The 17194-nt window shown below is 37.0% G+C and overlaps 1 protein-coding gene and 1 pseudogene across 1 annotated transcript; one reads left to right on the top strand and one right to left on the bottom strand.

Annotated features, from left to right (window-relative positions):
• Positions 1-1752: 1752 nt before the first annotated feature.
• Positions 1753-2529, bottom strand: LOC120156235 (ubiquitin-conjugating enzyme E2 E1-like). Its single transcript, XM_039167617.1, has 2 exons — positions 2118-2529; positions 1753-2033 (listed from the first exon to the last, which is right to left on the bottom strand). Exons 1-2 carry the CDS (start codon positions 2527-2529, stop codon positions 1753-1755), a joined length of 693 nt encoding a protein of 230 aa, XP_039023548.1.
• Positions 2530-3048: 519 nt separating this feature from the next.
• LOC120156254 overlaps positions 3049-17194 on the top strand; it is a 32495-nt pseudogene continuing 18349 nt past the window's right edge.

Genomic DNA, 17194 nt, shown 5'->3' with positions numbered 1-17194 from the left:
TATCTTGTCGAACCATTCCGACTCCTTTGGCTAAACTGTACAAGTTACGAGCTGCTTGTCCTAAAAAAGTCTCGAAGGACTACATCTCCGGCTTTCACTCTCTGCTGAGCCTGTTCCTAATGAATGTGCCATTGGAGTCCTCAATCGATACGAACTATCCAAAGCTTGCTTCTTGAATTTGTCAATAGTGGCATATTGTCACTGAAGGGACTCTCCAGGTCAATAACCTTTTCTCGTCTTGCCCCAGTAAATTTTTGCCAACTCAAAAAGTCGACTTTGGGTGTGCATAGTGTAAATCTCGATCCATCCTGAGTATTCTTTGGCCATAGCTGGACTTCTAAGATTTTCATCTCTTGTATTATAACCCCTTTGTCCATTAATATGAATTATTTACGTTTAACAAACACGTTTTTGGTGGATCAACACCTCTTTTGAATGAAAGATGCAAAAAATAAAATAAAAGATAACAAAAATAAAAAGAGTCAGTGAGGTGAAAATAATAAAAAACAATCATGGAAATAAAAGTCCTATCCCACATGATATCTACCCCACATGCTTATTATTTTTACCCGGACATGTTCTCTACCCCACAAGTTGATTTTGAACAAGTCCTAACCGCATAAATTTCTAGTTCATATGCTTTGAATAGAAAATAAGGCAGGAAATAATATCAAAGCAACCTAGGGTTTGAAATGAGGTTTTGGGTGGGCTCTAATTCCATGTAATCTCCCGGTTTTGGTTCTAAAAGGTACTCGAGTTCTCCTCGCTGGTGCCCCTTGGGCTTGCCAGACCCTTAGTCCTAAGCCCATTACAAGCTTATGTGGACTAAGTTAAACTCGAGAAGAAACATTTCCTTATGCCCGCACTGTGAATAAATTCACACGAAGACATAAAGTATATGAATCCCGAAGGCTACTTGCTAGGCCCGTACGGTGAATAAATTCACATGAATACGTCGCTTTCACCCCCACTTAAATAGGGTTCAGAGCTCAGGTATAGAACCTGAGATGAAAACTTTGAAAATATGAAATCATTGAAAAAAACGCCAGTACAACTATTTACTTGAAAAAGAATCAAAGGTAAATAATTTGAATCGAATAAATAAATTAAAATTAAAATTTACTATTTTCACTAAAAAGACAACCGAAAATTAATTTCGGTCTGACTCACTTATCTGTCCCCAGCAGAGTCGCCAAGCTGTCGCGGCTGCCTTTTGGGTAGACCCGAAATTGGGCTTCGACTTAGGAAAATGGTTTGGAGTCGCCACCAATCGTTTTAAAAATATTTAGGTAGAACGGACACCATTTTACCTGATCTGCGTTTTACCAAAAATGTATTGGGTTCGGTAGTCGGTTACGGTCAAGGAATGATTAGCACCCTTGAACCACCCTTTCGGTACCAATTAATTTATCGGTTGTCTTAATCGCGAAAATTAAAATTTAGATCAAAATTTAAAAAGCCGATTCAAATTGCCTTTGATCAATTGGAATTACTACTAAAAAAAATTCAAAGATACGTTAAAGGATAGAATAGAAAACATCGAATAAAAAGGGAAATAAATAAATGAATCAACGAACTCAAAAAACCCATAATAAAACGAAAAAGGATTAAATTAATAAATAAATTCAACAATCACTTACAACAGCTTCAACATTTGCAGGAGATTCATCATTGGGGTTGGAAAGCATTGATATAATATTCAATAAAATACTTTCAAATGTATGGATTGGCATCCAACATTCACGTGCAAGCTCATAGCCATTTGGATCTATTCGGAGGATGAAGAATTGAAATACAAACAAGCCCTTCAGGATAAACGTTCGGGTTCCAAATCTCTGTTGTAAATTTCACTGTTGGAGGGCTATTTGGGTAATTAGGCGGAAAACTCGTGATGGCATTGAAAAATTCCCCTTCATAAAGAGTATCAGAAGGTCCAATAATCGTAACACTCCATTCAAAGATATTGTTCTCATCAACCAATCCGGTTGAGACCAATCCGGCCGAGAACCAATCAACCGGATTCTTACAAAGATCTGATAGTCCATATTAGATAGCCATTGGTAATCGTCGATATATGCTTTAATCCGTCTGTTATGCCAACCCTTGTCAAGATGCACCAGGAATAGTATCTGCAACAACATCATACGTGCTCGAATTCTGATTTAACGGCATACCATAGCCGTAACCATAACCACCATATTTGTCTTCAACTTGAGATTCAAGTTTGTTATCCTCTTCGCGCTTCTCAAGCTTCCTCATCACATGCTTACTCTTCTTGGTTTCCTCAGCAGTGCTTTCTTGTTCCTCAGCAGAGATTGACAGCAATGGCAGCTTCTCCGAAACGGCGGCCAGATTGGAGTTGTCTGATACGATATGGTCGTTATATTCCATGACGATCTTTTGCTCATCGAGAGGAATTGAAGTGAGGGAGAATAACTGGAACTGAAACACTTCCAAAACCATTGTCGGTGTCATAATCGAGGTAAATGTTGAGTAGTCGTGGCGAACCAGGAACTTGCCAGCAACCATTTTCTTTTCTGGTTTTTTCCTTATCCGTCCTCCCCCTCTATCTCCAACTTAAAGTTGACTTAAATGATAAGCAAGGCACTAATCCAGAGTAAACATGTGAGGTTAGTTGAACTGAACGTGTGAGGTGGTGGGTGCGCACGTTCCAGGGAGGTCCACGTTCGATTGAATTTAATTGTACTAGCTGGATTTTTATGGATTTAGTAGAATGGTAGGGGTTGAATATGGGGCCTATAAATAATAATAATAATAATAAATAAGTAAATAATATTTTTTAAAACTCGAACAAAAATGGGTGTCTACAAAACCTAATCGATATATGAAATATTTTACTCGTATTTAAATTATCAATGTATTGAATAATAATTCACACATAAATTTTAAATATTTCAAGAAGTATATATTTGATTATAAAACATCCGCCTTTCGATGTAGTGACGAGTAATCAAATCGAACGGTCAGAAAACGAAGGTAAACCGACACTTGTATCAGGAAGATTCCACAAACCCAAAAATCCAAAAAACCCAGAAAAAAATAAAATGGAAAAAAACGCATTGCTGATTCCTCCCTCCGATCGTAGAAAAACCAAACCCTCCTTTTCCTTCTTCGATATCTTCCGGGTATAATATTTCCGTTTTCTTCTTAATTCCACTGAATCGCCGCTTTCTAGATCTTCCTATCGCGATCCAAACAAGGTAAACTGTGATCAATATCATCTGCCTATTATCGTTTTTTGTTTGAAATGAACGAATCGATTTGATTTCTCTGTTTTTAACGTTTGTTTTTGGTTGTGTTCAGGTAATCAAGGTAATGGAGAACTTGGCGCAGTTAGAAGCATTATGCGAGAGGCTGTACAACTCGCAGGACTCGGCGGAGAGAGCTCACGCGGAGAACACTTTGAAATGCTTCTCGGTTAACACGGATTACATTTCGCAATGCCAATTCATCCTTGAGAATGCTTTGACTCCTTATGCTTTGATGCTTGCTAGCTCTAGTCTTTTGAAACAAGTCACTGATCATAGCCTGGCTTTGAATCTTCGCCTCGATATCTGTATGTTGAGTGTTTCTTTCATTTTCCTTTTTTGCAGTTTGCATATTTTTTTTCCCTAAAACGAGATTTGATTTGTTTTTGTTTGTTTTGATTTTTTAGGGAGTTATATTTTCAACTATTTGGCGACTAGGGGACCAAAATTGCAGCCGTTTGTCACTGCATCTTTAATTCAATTGTTATGCCGAGTCACGAAATTTGGATGGTTCGATGATGAAAGATTCCGTGATGTGGTTAAAGAGTCAACTAATTTCTTGAGCCAGGTGATTTTTCTGTGTTTTAGATTATCCTTTTAGTTTTACTTTTAACAAAGATTTCTATAAGTTGAAAGCAAAAGGGAGAAATCAATATTGTGATAAATGATTGTAATTTGACACTATTGTTTTTTTTGATAGAAGTTGGAGGTCTCATTAAAAACTCCCTTCGTATTCGTTCACATACTAAAAGTATGTTAACGAACATTGGAAGGAAGAAAAGAGTACCTCAAATTTTATTGATAATAATACCCGATATAAAAGACACCACGAAATATCCTCTCATGGTGATGTACACTATTACAACAAACACCTTAACCCTATATAACCTCATCCAAAGCCACAATCTAATCACCTTCTAATTACGCCACTAGCAGTAGGATTAAAACAACGCAACAGAACATAATACAAATTAAAAGCAATACCTACAACCATATAGATAAAAACAAAACCACAATTGAAGAGACAAGATCTAATGAGACTCGTATTCTTCAGGAGCCCAAGAGTTTGGTTTGAATGAAGGCTCTATCTCATGCACCATGACCTTGAAGAAGTTGTCACCAACCTTCAATTCCACCATCGCATCAATTCTCGCATCAGCCTTTATGAGGACTTGAATTTTTGCCCGATCAAAAGATGATGGAGACTGACAACTTTCGTCGATAGCTAGTAATAAACCCCACTTATCAACAATGTTCTTGAAAGTATCCCAATTCCATGCGTGAAAAGGAACACCCTCGCAAACTAACCATACTCGACGACACTCCATTACCAAACTCTCTGACCAAGCTTCGACTATGGAGAACCACTCTGCGAGAATATTTGATTTATTGTTCTTCACACTTCTCAATGAAGCATTGTCTTCGAAAATCATTAAAATCGCATTACCAGCAGCTCTCATTAAGGTAAAGCCAGTGAGGCCCTTCGCTTGCATTTGTCTAGCGAGATGACCAATTTTGACAAAGTCCTTGCACCTCCCCACTAGACAATTGCTCAACACCTGAAGTTTTTCTTCATCTATAACACCTTCAACTTTATAATGATTCCTCCTCGAATCATCTTCTATCCCGGACTTGCGAAGAACACCTAACGAGGACTTCCTCCAATAGGAATGTCGAGGTTTGAATTTAGCATAAGAAACGCCAACTTTGCTGCCATCGATACGAGAGCCATTCATTTTTGAGATCGCTCTCCTTGCTTCTTCAATAGTTGCATACCGAATAAACCCAAAACGGACCCTTTCGAGTTTCTTTTTTAGGAATGAAGGCATCAATAACATGACCATGTGTGCCAAAAATAAACCCAAGTCTCTTCCAATGGATCATCTCTGGAAGGTTTTCGATAAAAATCGTGAAACAACCATTTCTGATCCCATTTCCGATCTTGGATGACCATCCTTCGACCAATTTTGAAACTCATTTTTTCTCCTTTCGTTACTTCGGAAAACTTTTCATAAGAGTACCCTTTCATGAAGCTCTCCTTGGTTCCATCCTGAACAATATCAGCGATAGGTAAAGTTGGTGTTGTCTGCACTACAGAATTAGTTCCGAGCTTTGTTTCCCTCCTTGAGAAGAAGACAGTCCATTGTCATCAATCCTACCAACAGAAGGGTGATAGTCTGAAGTAGCTTTAGCAGAGCAATTTTCAAACGCCCGGTTGATAAAGGACTATCACCCAACCTCGCTGAAAATACTCTTGAATTTTGATGCTTTTGGGGCGAAGGCGATTGCCTGAAGGTAGTGCCGTCGGCCTCAACTGTCCAACCTGCCTCACGGGCCAAGGCGACCAGTACATCGTTCATATTAGAACGCTCTGAAAGATGGAAATTACCAAACTGCCGCAATCGGCCAACATACGTCTAGTGAAGGCTCGCCTGTTCCGTCTTCGGAGCTTTGTCCTTTCCTTTTCACTCTCCCTCTCACGTTTTTCCTTGCCGGAAAATGAAAAATTGATTGCATTGTCAGGTCCAGAGAAAGTACTAATGGAGTTCACAGACGCTGCACCTGCCGCAGTTGTTGCAGCTAAACCACTAGTACGCCTGTGCTTAGACGAGCGTAGAGGTTCCATGGAGAGATCTGGGAAAGATGATTTACTGGAAAAACAGACAGCTTGGAGGATAGTGTAAGATTTCACCGAACCAGATGGATAGAACTGAGAAGTTGGGAAGAGGATTAACTGGAAAAACAGACAGCTTGGATAGGGTAAGATTTCACCGAACCAGTACACTGGAAATAGAACTGATTTTCGACACTAGGAAAGGGAGTTATGGTCGCGAGAAGAAGCTGAGTCCGGTGGTGAGGCGGTGACGACCACTAGCGGCGGGAAGAGGCGTAAATCGACGGTGAACTTCGAGCAGATCTGCGTCAATTGAATGTCTCAATCGCAAATCTAAAGCCAGATTTGGAATCACCTTGAGTCGGTGAACTTCCCAGGAGAAAAAAGCTTCAAACGGTGGTCGGAGTATGGCGGCGGCGGCAGCGGACGGCTGTCGGTGGCAGCGGACAATGGGTGGATGTCGGAGGAGAGAGAAAATTTTTCAAAAGACGCCTGGGCTATTGTAATTCGAAATTTGAAAACACCAAGGTTAGAGAGAAGCTGGAGCTTCTCTCACTAACACGTGACCTTTAGGTTATGGGTCAAACAGCCTCTTTGCAATTTGACACTATTGTTGATGAACTTGTTTTATATTGCTAGTGGAAATCATACATTTTGTTATAGACATATAAGTTATTCTGTAATCAAAGAGTAATGTATTAAAAGTAACAATCAAGTACATTCTCGATGAAATTGTTTTATGTTGCCAGAGGAAAATCGTGCATTTTGTTATAAACATTTAAGTTATTCCGGAAGCAAAGAGTAATGTATTAAAAGTAACAATCAAGTACATTATGGCATGCACATGAATACATCACTGCATATTTGTTTAAGATTTAATGTTGGTTTTTTGTTTAATGCTGTGGATTGTACTGGCACATTTGCTACATGCATTATGTGATATGTGTGATTGAGAAGTCTCAGGCTTCATTGGTTTTAGCCTTCTTACTTCCGTCTTGCGTCAGAAATTTGAATTCCAATGTTGAACCTGCTATGCATTTTCTTTGTGCATGGCATAATTGTCTTGGTTTGATTTGCTTACTGATATTTGCACCTTGTAGTCAATATTCATGTTTTTAACCTGTCTGTTATTTGCAAACATTGCTGCCTGTTCAGAACAGTATCCTGAATCATTCAACTTTATCAATATCTCATATAAATGTTGTCCTGTTTAGCATGACTTGCATTCCTCATTGTTAGTTTGTAAAGTTTGCCAACATTTTTTTCTTATTGGCACTTTGTTTCATCAGGGAACTTCAGAACATTATGGCATTGGTTTGAAGATACTGAATCAGCTCGTCTCTGAGATGAACCAGGTAAGTCATTTTCGTTGTTTTTAGTTTATTTATTTTTTGTTTCTGATAGTAGATGGAATGAAAACTGTTATGTCAATATGTTACTTCAAAGGATTCATATGGAGATATATAATGTTGACTATCTTAATTTATGGATAGAATGTGCTGCTTGTCCTTGTCCAATGTTTTATTGTTCAGGCAAAATTTTTTTTCTAGTTGTGCTGTTGATAGCTAGAAACCTCGAGCAAGGTTGCATTTGTTGGCTATTTGTCCTATGATTTCTCATGTACGTCCACATGAAGTTGTCCTTGAATTCCAATTTACTGACATTCTTTTTTCAAAGCTATTTTTTTCTTGGTTCATCCTTAGTTTGCATTAGAAGTTCACAAACAACTACTAAACTTGAATCAAACATCAAATAGTGAACAATTAACAAGGATTTTTTACGTGGCAGAAAGCACTTGTAGTTGTCTTTTTTGTTTTGGCACATTTCAAGAATCTAGTATTTTATAATATTTCAGAGTACATAAGAAAAGATCATTGATCTGTACATTATAGTACACCACAGTCTCCAGTTCCTTTAATAGGAAATAGCATTAGAAAGAAATCTTTAGATAAGCTTATCCAGTATTACCCCCCCACCCCACAAAAAAAAGAAGAAGCCTTTTTCCGGGTTGGATCTTGATTAAGTGATACCTAGGTTATTCAACTTTACCTATGATCAGGACCTGGATACAGTTTCCTTTTACACTGTTGTTTTCCACTTTCTTTTCAATTCACAATATTTTCTTTTGTGTGCTTGCATTGGATTTTTGACGAGTTTGCTCATATTCTGACACCCTAATTGTCAGCCTAATCCTGGCTTGCCATCTACACATCATCGAAGGGTTGCTTGTTCGTTCAGGGATCAGTCACTTTTTCAAATATTCCAAATGTCTTTAACATCACTGCGCCACCTGCAAAGTGATGGTAACGTTCTGTATTTGCTCATGTTTGTTTGGATTCCTTCCGTTTCCTTGACTCACTATTCTTGTCCTTTTCATATTTTTCATGTGATTTTTTGTTTCTTATTCTTGTTTGATATGAAATATGTAGTTGCAAGTCGATTGCAAGAGCTGGCACTTTCTCTTGCTCATAAATGTTTGTCCTTTGATTTTGTTGGGACATCAATTGATGAAAGTTGTGAAGAGTTTGGTACTGTTCAGGTATTGATGGAGCGTTTTCTCTACTGTGCATTTCTTTACTTTTTGTTGTTTGAAAGTCTCGGGTACTTTTTGTAATTAACCAAGTGGATGGTGATAATTTTACAGATACCATCATCTTGGAGGCCATTACTGGAGGATTCTTCAACACTTCAGATATTTTTTGATTACTATTCAATTACTAAACCTCCTCTTTCAAAGGAGGTTAGTTACCTTCTGTACTGTTTTGAAATTCTTGTAACTTATCAGGTTGAATTTAGTGTCTGAATCCTTTGTAAACCAGAAACTGGTAGATATATTAAAATTTGAAATTATAATTTTGTTTAGAAGTTATGCATGAGAATTCACACATGGGTATGGTGCTTCATTTTCCATGTGGAAGTTCACTATCCATACTAGGTGTTAGTTCTGCTTTGATACAATAAAAGATATTTTCCTATTGGAAGTTATAAATTCAACTAATTATATCTTCCTCATTGATTTTTCCTAGCTGATTATTCAGATTATTAAGGTATCTCGCATGGTCAAATTGATAAATTTTTTCAGGCTCTGGAATGCTTGGTAAGACTAGCATCTGTTAGACGTTCTTTATTTTTAAATGATGCTTCCCGGTCCAAGTTTTTGGCTCATTTAATGACAGGAACGAAAGAAATTCTCCAATCAGGACAAGGTAGCATGGGATTGTATTCTATTACTACTAGGTTTTTAATTACTATGTGGTCGTAATGGTACTTACTTTTGTAGGAAATTACTGTTAAAGTTTTAATTACATGGTTGTATTGACTGTCATATAAAGCATGTATTTTTGTATTTTATTTGAATCCTTTGTATTACATTTTATGTGGTCGTTTACCTTCCTGGATTATTCCATAGTTTTCTTTTCTGTTTATTTATTCCTGGACTTGTGGAATATATATGTACTTTCCTCAAGTTATGATGTTTCTATAACGTAAGAAATTATATACTTTCATCTGTTTTTCAGGGTTCTATTGTGGCTATTAGGTCAATTTAAGAGAAAGTACTAAGGCATAGCTTTCAAAAAGAAGCTCATAAATCTGTTTGAACTGCCTTTTTTGCTTAATTTCTCTTAAATGCAAGTTTATAATTTTTTCTCTTTGGTTTATAAAAGGTACTTGAATGAGATTTGATTTATCTGCTAATGGATCTGGGTAACACCTCTATACTAAAATAACTTGTGCAATACTTCTGTTGTTAGTTGTTTATTTGTGGTGGAATTTGTTAGTAATCTTGTTATGTTGCTTTCTTGTAATATTATTCATGGAAAATCAAGTAATAATAGTTACTTGTTGTGTTCATTTTTGCGAAGGGTGCTCCTGTAGTTTAACTCCCGAGCAATAATGTTCTCTGAAACAGAACAGAGTTCTTGCATGATTTGTATTCTGTAAAGTTCAGGATTTTTTTCTTTCTAATTTTTTTCCTCCAGTATTTGCAAATAATGTTTGTGCTGGATATCAGGTCTTGCTGATCATGATAATTACCATGAATACTGTCGACTTCTTGGACGTTTTAGGGTGAATTATCAGGTAAATTTATAGGTTCTAAGTGTGACAACTGGAAGTAATCACGTTTCTTTTTATGTTTGGTGAAATTTTATCTTTTCATGTGGTCATCATGCAACTGCCTGTGTTTTTCGAGCTGTATCTTTGCCTGTGGTCTCAAAAGTTCGAACTTTTTAGTTCATATAACTTATATGCACCTTCGTCCAGCTGTGTCACTGAGTATTATCATCCTGAGAAATATCACAAATTCATATAACTTATATGCACTTTCTTGCCTGATTTTGTGCAACTCAATGTGTTGTCCCAGTGTGGTATCCTTCATGCATGTTGTTGGGCACTGAGGCACACATTTATATGCCATAGAGTTGCAGAAAATTTTGTGAACCTTCTTGATGCAAGCAATTTTCCTTGTTATAGGTTGCGATTTTGATATGTGCAATAGTTTACCGTTTTGCCTTGTTTTATTATTTTTTGTGCTGTTCTTTTTTCTGATTTTGAACAATTGAGCTGTTTGCTGATTTTATCACTTTCTGAGATACTCACAGATCATATGTTTTTGTTGGTGCTTGTAAATGAATTTGATTCCTGGCTTTTATCGCTAATGTTTACAAAATTTTAAATTCACAGTTGTCAGAGTTAGTGAATGTGCAAGGCTACAGTGATTGGATACGTTTGGTGGCTGAATTCACTTTGAAGTCTTTGCAGTCCTGGCAGGTTGATTGATATTTAAAATTTTATAGATTTGGGAAAATAACTTATGATCCTATATGGCTTAATGTGGGCCCCAATTGGTTGTAAATTATTTTTCTATGACCATGACCCATTACTTGTGAACTATTTGTCAAAGAACCTGGAACCATTTATTTTTTTATTCTCCATACCTTTTGCAACATGATCTTAATTGAGTTTATGCTTTCGTACCAGTGGGCAAGTAGTAGTGTATACTACCTATTGGGGCTATGGTCCAGATTGGTTTCATCTGTTCCCTATTTGAAGGGTGATGCGCCAAGTTTGTTGGATGAATTCGTTCCTAAGATCACCGAGAGTTTTCTCACATCAAGATTCAACTCTTTGCAGGTATCGTGTAACTTGGTTTACCTTTGGGATTGATTAATTTAACATGAGTGTATGATATCTCATTTTCTTTTTGTTCGGTAGGCTGGATTTCCTGATGATCTTTCTGAAAATCCTCTTGATAACGTTGAACTGCTTCAGGACCAGTTGGATTGCTTCCCTCACCTCTGCAGATTCCAGGTCTAATTTCTATTTCTTTCCAGATTTTTCTAAGCCCTTCTTTGACCCCCTTTTCTCAGTTTAGCATGTCTTTCCTTTTTCAGATGTTTCCAAATTAGTATCATATTTTATAATTTATGCCTTCTCGTTTCTCCTTTCTGCTTTCTTTTTAACAATTTAAGAACCAATAATTTCCTTTTTTCGGAATTTTTTTCCAGAGTTTTGAAACAAGAAAAATAAAATAAGTCAAAGAGCATTATTACATCATAGAAAACTCATGCTGGTCAAATTTGATATGTAAAGATCAGAGGGACAGACACTTCCAGTGCCTGAGCTTTTGAAATGAGCTTTTATATGCCACAAATATGAATTTTTAGTTGCTTCCTGATTCCTTTTTTCCTTGAATACAGTATGAAAGCAATGGCTTGTATATAATAAACATGATGGAGCCTATTCTGCAGTCATACACGGTATGGTCATTTATGAGGGAGACTTTGTTTCTGGAATTTTGATATTGATAGATATTCTCCTATGATGATTCTAATTACTACTTCTAATTGATTTTCTGCAGGAAAAAGCACACTCACAGACCTGTGATAAAAATGAGCTCCCTATTATTGAAGCTGAACTTGCTTGGATTGTTCATATTATTTCTGCCATTCTTAAGATAAAACAATGTACTGGCTGCAGGTAAAAAACTATTTCTCTTTTATTCTTGTTTTGTTAACTTTAGTACTACATTAGTCCTTGAAATTAAACCAATAATTAAAGCGTTCTAAATTATTTTTAGCAGTCAAGTGACTACTTCCAAGAAACAATGATCACTTCTTTTAGGTGGGCATTATATTGTGGCACATGCTAACATGAATGCCATATCCTATCTTATGTGGCATTCTAATGTGAAAAGAATATTTTTCTGCTAGATGACAATTAATAAAATTTGATCAAAAATGAAATGTTCGGTAATAATAATTGAAATGTTGTTTACTTTTCATTTTAATGAAACCAAATAGCAAGTGTTTTTAGTTCACGGAAAGCCGCTCCTAATTTTAAAATTGATTCCACCTAAATAACTATAAGTGAAATTTGAGAGATTCCTGGATTCAAGTCATGGAGAAATAAAGGAAAAAAGAGCTGAATTCAATTTCTTCCAACTTGTTTACCAAAAATTCCATTGTCAGCAGCAGGAGTCTTGAATGTGCCCCAAAGTTGTATTATGGTTTTACTTTGGTTTGCTTTCTTAACGGATATCAATATATGTTTTACTTTTCTTTCATGCAGCATGGAGTCACAAGAAGTATTTGACGCAGAACTCTCAGCTCGTGTTCTGCAGTTAATAAATGTTACTGATAGTGGGTTACACAGTCAGGTATGCGTTAGCTTGGTTTCGCAGATATTTATTTTTAGTATATATAAAATAGTTGTACGATTTTAGCGTTGAAATCGTTTTTTCCTAGCTTTATAATTGTAAAACTGTTGCTTGGACTTGTCAAAAATTTATTACCTTTTTCAACAAGAGGATTTGGGATCTATGTTTGAGATAGTGAAAACCCAATACTTGTCACCATGGCATGCCAACAACTTTGTTGACAATAGACAGGATCTCTAGATTGTTGCCTGTTGGTGCAACAGTGTATACAAATAGAAATGATTTTCAATGAGAGAAGAAAATAAAAAGAAGAGCTAAACACAGGGAAGATGGGTGAAGTGGGATGCTGTCATGTTGTATCCCCCTGCTGTAACAAGGATGAAGACCAATGAGTAGGAGTTGAAGTGCCCAAGTGTTCTAAGTTTCTAATGTGGGAGGGGAGAAGAAATAAGGTTTAAAGCGATACCTCAAGGGATTTAATCATGAAATAATTCCTCTGGGACCAATTGGTTCTCTTTTTTTTAAACTTTTTTTTTTTACTTTATGATTGAGGGTTTCTATCATTCACTTCGTATTTTGTTTTTAAAGTGGGCCTAATGCAAATAAATTGGACTACATTTGACATAGCAGTACTTGCTTTAGCAATTTCATCACTAGAGTATAAGCTAACTTGGTGATGCATGAACAGTTAGAATTTTCCCGCGTAGATATAGTGATGATGCTAAGCTGTGTTTTTTTCTCATATATGTTCATATTTTCTCGAGCAAACCTTGATAATGTGCTCATGAAAATGAACTTCAGGCTAAGCATACTCTGTATGCCTTTCCTACAGATGGCAACCCAGAAACAAACAATGTTATTGTTGTTTCCTTTTTGACAGTTATATAAATATTTTCTTATCTGAGGAGGAATTTGAAGCTGTAATTAGTGGATACAGAGTTTGTTATCTTATAGTTAGCAAGTTGTGTAGAATGACCGAATTGTTATCTTTAGATTGGTAATTTTTTTTGGCCTCGTTAAAACCCCCCTTCTTGATTAATGGAGCACAAGGTGCTCCTTAATCAGCGGAAGGAGGAAAAGAGTACCTTAGAATTCATTAATAACCGAAAGTTACATAATGTTTAAAAACAAACATACACACTCCCTTTACAATAACCAACCCAAAGCATAAAAAAATAGCCTAAACAAAACAGTGAAACTAGCCAATACCAGCCTTAGCTAATCTATCAGCCTCAATATTGGCTGACCTAGCAACCCATCTAATAACACCCTCCAAATCCCTTAACTTTGCAACAATGTCTTTCACTAAATCCATATAGACATAGGGATAACAATCATAATTCTTAACCCAATCCACTGCTAGTTTACTGTCACTTTCAACAATCAAACGTTCCTTGAACTGCTGTTGGATCGAATCAAAGAAGATTAAGCCCTTCTCAATAGCCTTAAGCTCTATCAAAAGAGGAGGGCCCGGGCCAGCAACCTCTTGGCAAGAAGCCATCGCTGAGCCATCCTCTACTCTTAGTAAGCCACCAAAACCCCTTTGGAGGGGGAGACTAAGAGATAATTTTGATGATTGAATTCTTGGTAGAAGAGCAACAATCCGCAAGAGAGGGATCACTAATGAGAGAATCCTACGAAATAGACACATCCTTAAACTTGGCTAAGAACCAAGTAGCGAGTCTAAATCTTGCCATAAAGAATAGATCAATCTGATCTAACCTTCCCCCTTCAAACACAATGGCATTCCTAAATTTCCAATGGTCCAAAGAACCACTCCCGGAATGAAGGACCGAAAGAAGAGTAAGGCACCATATTCTCCCAAGCTAAAATAAAGCTTTGAGCATTGCCCTCTAAAACCAAACTTAGTTTCCAAAAACTTAGCGCCACGAAGCAAGTGAAAAATTGATGTGATGAAGATTCAATCTCCTTTTTACAAAAAGGACATAAAACGTCTACAATAGCCGAAACCCCTCTCCTCTGTAATTCATGTTTTACTGACAATCTCTGATACACCACCTGCCACATAAAGATTTCCACTCTAGGAGGCACCAATCCCCTCCAAATGTTTTTCATCCAAAAGGACTCAGCTGTCGAAACAGGGCAACATGACTTCACATTCGATTTAACAGAATAAATACCTTCCCCATCCCCTCTCCAGATCAAACCATCTGTCAACTCATGGGAGAGACTAATATTATGAATTATAGCCATTAAATCAGAAAATTGATCCAGTTCCCTATCACTCAAATTCCTTCTCATTTTAACATGCCAAGACCAACCTGATGACCGAAACTCACCAAAATCCTTTAACATCCTATTCTTGTTTAATGAAAGAACAAACAATCTCGGGAAAACAACTTTAAGAGGAGAATCTAGAGCCCAGCTATCAAACCAAAAACTGATACTCCATTACCTACTCGGACTTTAAACAAGCTTCGAAACTTAGCACCAAACTGATCTTCTTTAAAATGATTTTTGACTACTGATTTCCATATTCAAGAAGCATGTGCAGGAAATTTGCTCTTGAACAGCAGTAATCTAGGGTCCAGATTATATTTGTTACAAATCACCTTCCACACAGTCTCCCTATCATTAGCAAACCTCCAAGACCATTTCCCTAGGAGAGCTCTATTCATGTAACTGAGGTCCAAAACACCAAGACCACCAACACTTTTAGCAGTACACACAGTCGACCAATTAACACAGGGAATCTTTTTAACATCTACCCCTTCTCCCCATAAAAATCTGGCCATGATGGAATTGAGTTTAGCAATCACCGAAGAAGGAATCTTGAACAACGACATGAAATAGGTAGGTAACGAGTACAAAACTGCCTTCAATAAGACTAATCTCCCTACCATTGAAAGTGTCTTAGCCTTCCAGCCAGCTAACTTTTTATAAAATTTCTTTACAACTGGATCCCACAAAGCTAAAGAATTTCTCTTAGCACCAAGCGGCAAGCCAAGATATTCCGAAGGGAAATGTCCTACTGAACATCCAATAGTACTCGCCCACTGCATTACCTCTTCCTCACTAATGTTAATGCCAAATAATTTACTTTTAATGCAATTGATTTGGTTCTAGAGTTGCATGAGGGGCCTGCTAGCTCGTAGCCAACTGCACAAGATTTGATTAAAAACTCGATTGAAGCAAAATCTGTTGTGCTTGTCTAATCTTGCTCCTATGAGGGATAGTTCATGGAGAGGATTTGTGGTTACGTTAGATATTGGTTTCCGTATTTAAGAAACAATTCAGTTAGTTTCCAACTATTTGCTGTTATCTGAACTGAATCTGATCTAATAAGTGATTACCAACCATGCTAAGTAGTGGAAGATGATGGTCTTTATGAATGTTAGGGTTAACATTTGATCTCTCATCCACAAAGTATGTCTACCTATAATTTTGAGATGAAAGTTGCGTTTGATTGGTGTAAGATGCATATTTAGAATTTGTCAAGAGTAAATGTGTTAACCAGTGTTATCACTAGTGTTCATTGTGGCCTTGGATTCAACTTGCGACTCTAAACCTCTTCTTGGTTTTAGATTCGGTGGTTTTATCATGGTAGTCAGAGGTATTGTCTTTCTCCATTTATCATGTCAAAGTTTTGTTTGTGTCGCCATTGTTGGTTATTATCATGATTTTTTTTAATTCAAAAGTGTATACTGGAAGGTGGAGGGATTGTTATTTTCTGATGTAATAGCCTTAGCTTGTTATCCTATGGAAAAGGGGAGGTTATTTTAATTCTATGGGATAGGATGATAGGTATAGGGATGGTTTTGACCACTAACAGAAATCATTATAGCCTACTCTTAAATGTGGTTTTATTAGAAAAAAAAACATGAGTGAGAAAGACAGAGAGAGAAATAGAGAGTTTGTGATAGGTCGTTCATCTTCCGATAAGGAATGGACTGTTTTCGTAGACAATCTTAGTAAGAGAGTTACTAGAAGAGAGTTAAGAGAGATCTTCGATATTTATGGTCGTGTTTTAAGGGTCTACATTCCAAGTTTTATGGTGAAACCAAACTATAAGTCATCAACGTTTGCCTTTGTGCAATATGCGATGGAGGAAGGTTGTAGAAGAGCGATTCAACGTCAATGGAACGCTGATAGATGGGAAGAGAGTCTCAGTGGGGGTTGCAAAGTATAAGAAGGAAAGGAGAGCAACTGATGACAAAAAGTTCCAGGTGGAAGGAAATAGCATGTGCGAGGGGAGGAAGGTAGGCAGCAGGTGGTAATGGAAAGCCGAGCAGCCCGAGGGACGACAGAACGTATAAGGAGGTGGTGAATGTGGGGAAAGAGCGGAGCATGATAGAGCGGGAATTAGGGACAAAAATTTGAAAGCTAATGGGATAAGGAATGTATGGGAAATGCACATTCCTTCTGAAGATTCAAGCTGGGTGAAGAATTCTTTAACAGGGGTTTTGAAATATCCCCTTCAGTCTGATATGGTGAAAAAGGCCCTGGCGAAGGAAGGTTATGAGGTCAAAATAGTAAGATGGGGTTATGTTAAGAATGCTTGTATCGTTATATTCAGTTCTAATGAAGATTTCTTAAAGGCTTGGTTGAACATTAGAGAGAAGTTGTTCCTCTGGTTTAAGTGGTTATCTCCATTGTTAAATGAAGGAGTTCCATTGGCGTACTGTTTGGTAG

The sequence above is a fragment of the Hibiscus syriacus genome, unplaced genomic scaffold (genome assembly GCF_006381635.1).
Source record: "Hibiscus syriacus cultivar Baekdansim isolate YM2019G1 unplaced genomic scaffold, ASM638163v2 tig00111213_pilon, whole genome shotgun sequence".
NCBI classification, from domain to species: domain Eukaryota; kingdom Viridiplantae; phylum Streptophyta; class Magnoliopsida; order Malvales; family Malvaceae; genus Hibiscus; species Hibiscus syriacus.
This window is presented reverse-complemented; position numbering and strand designations above follow the sequence as displayed.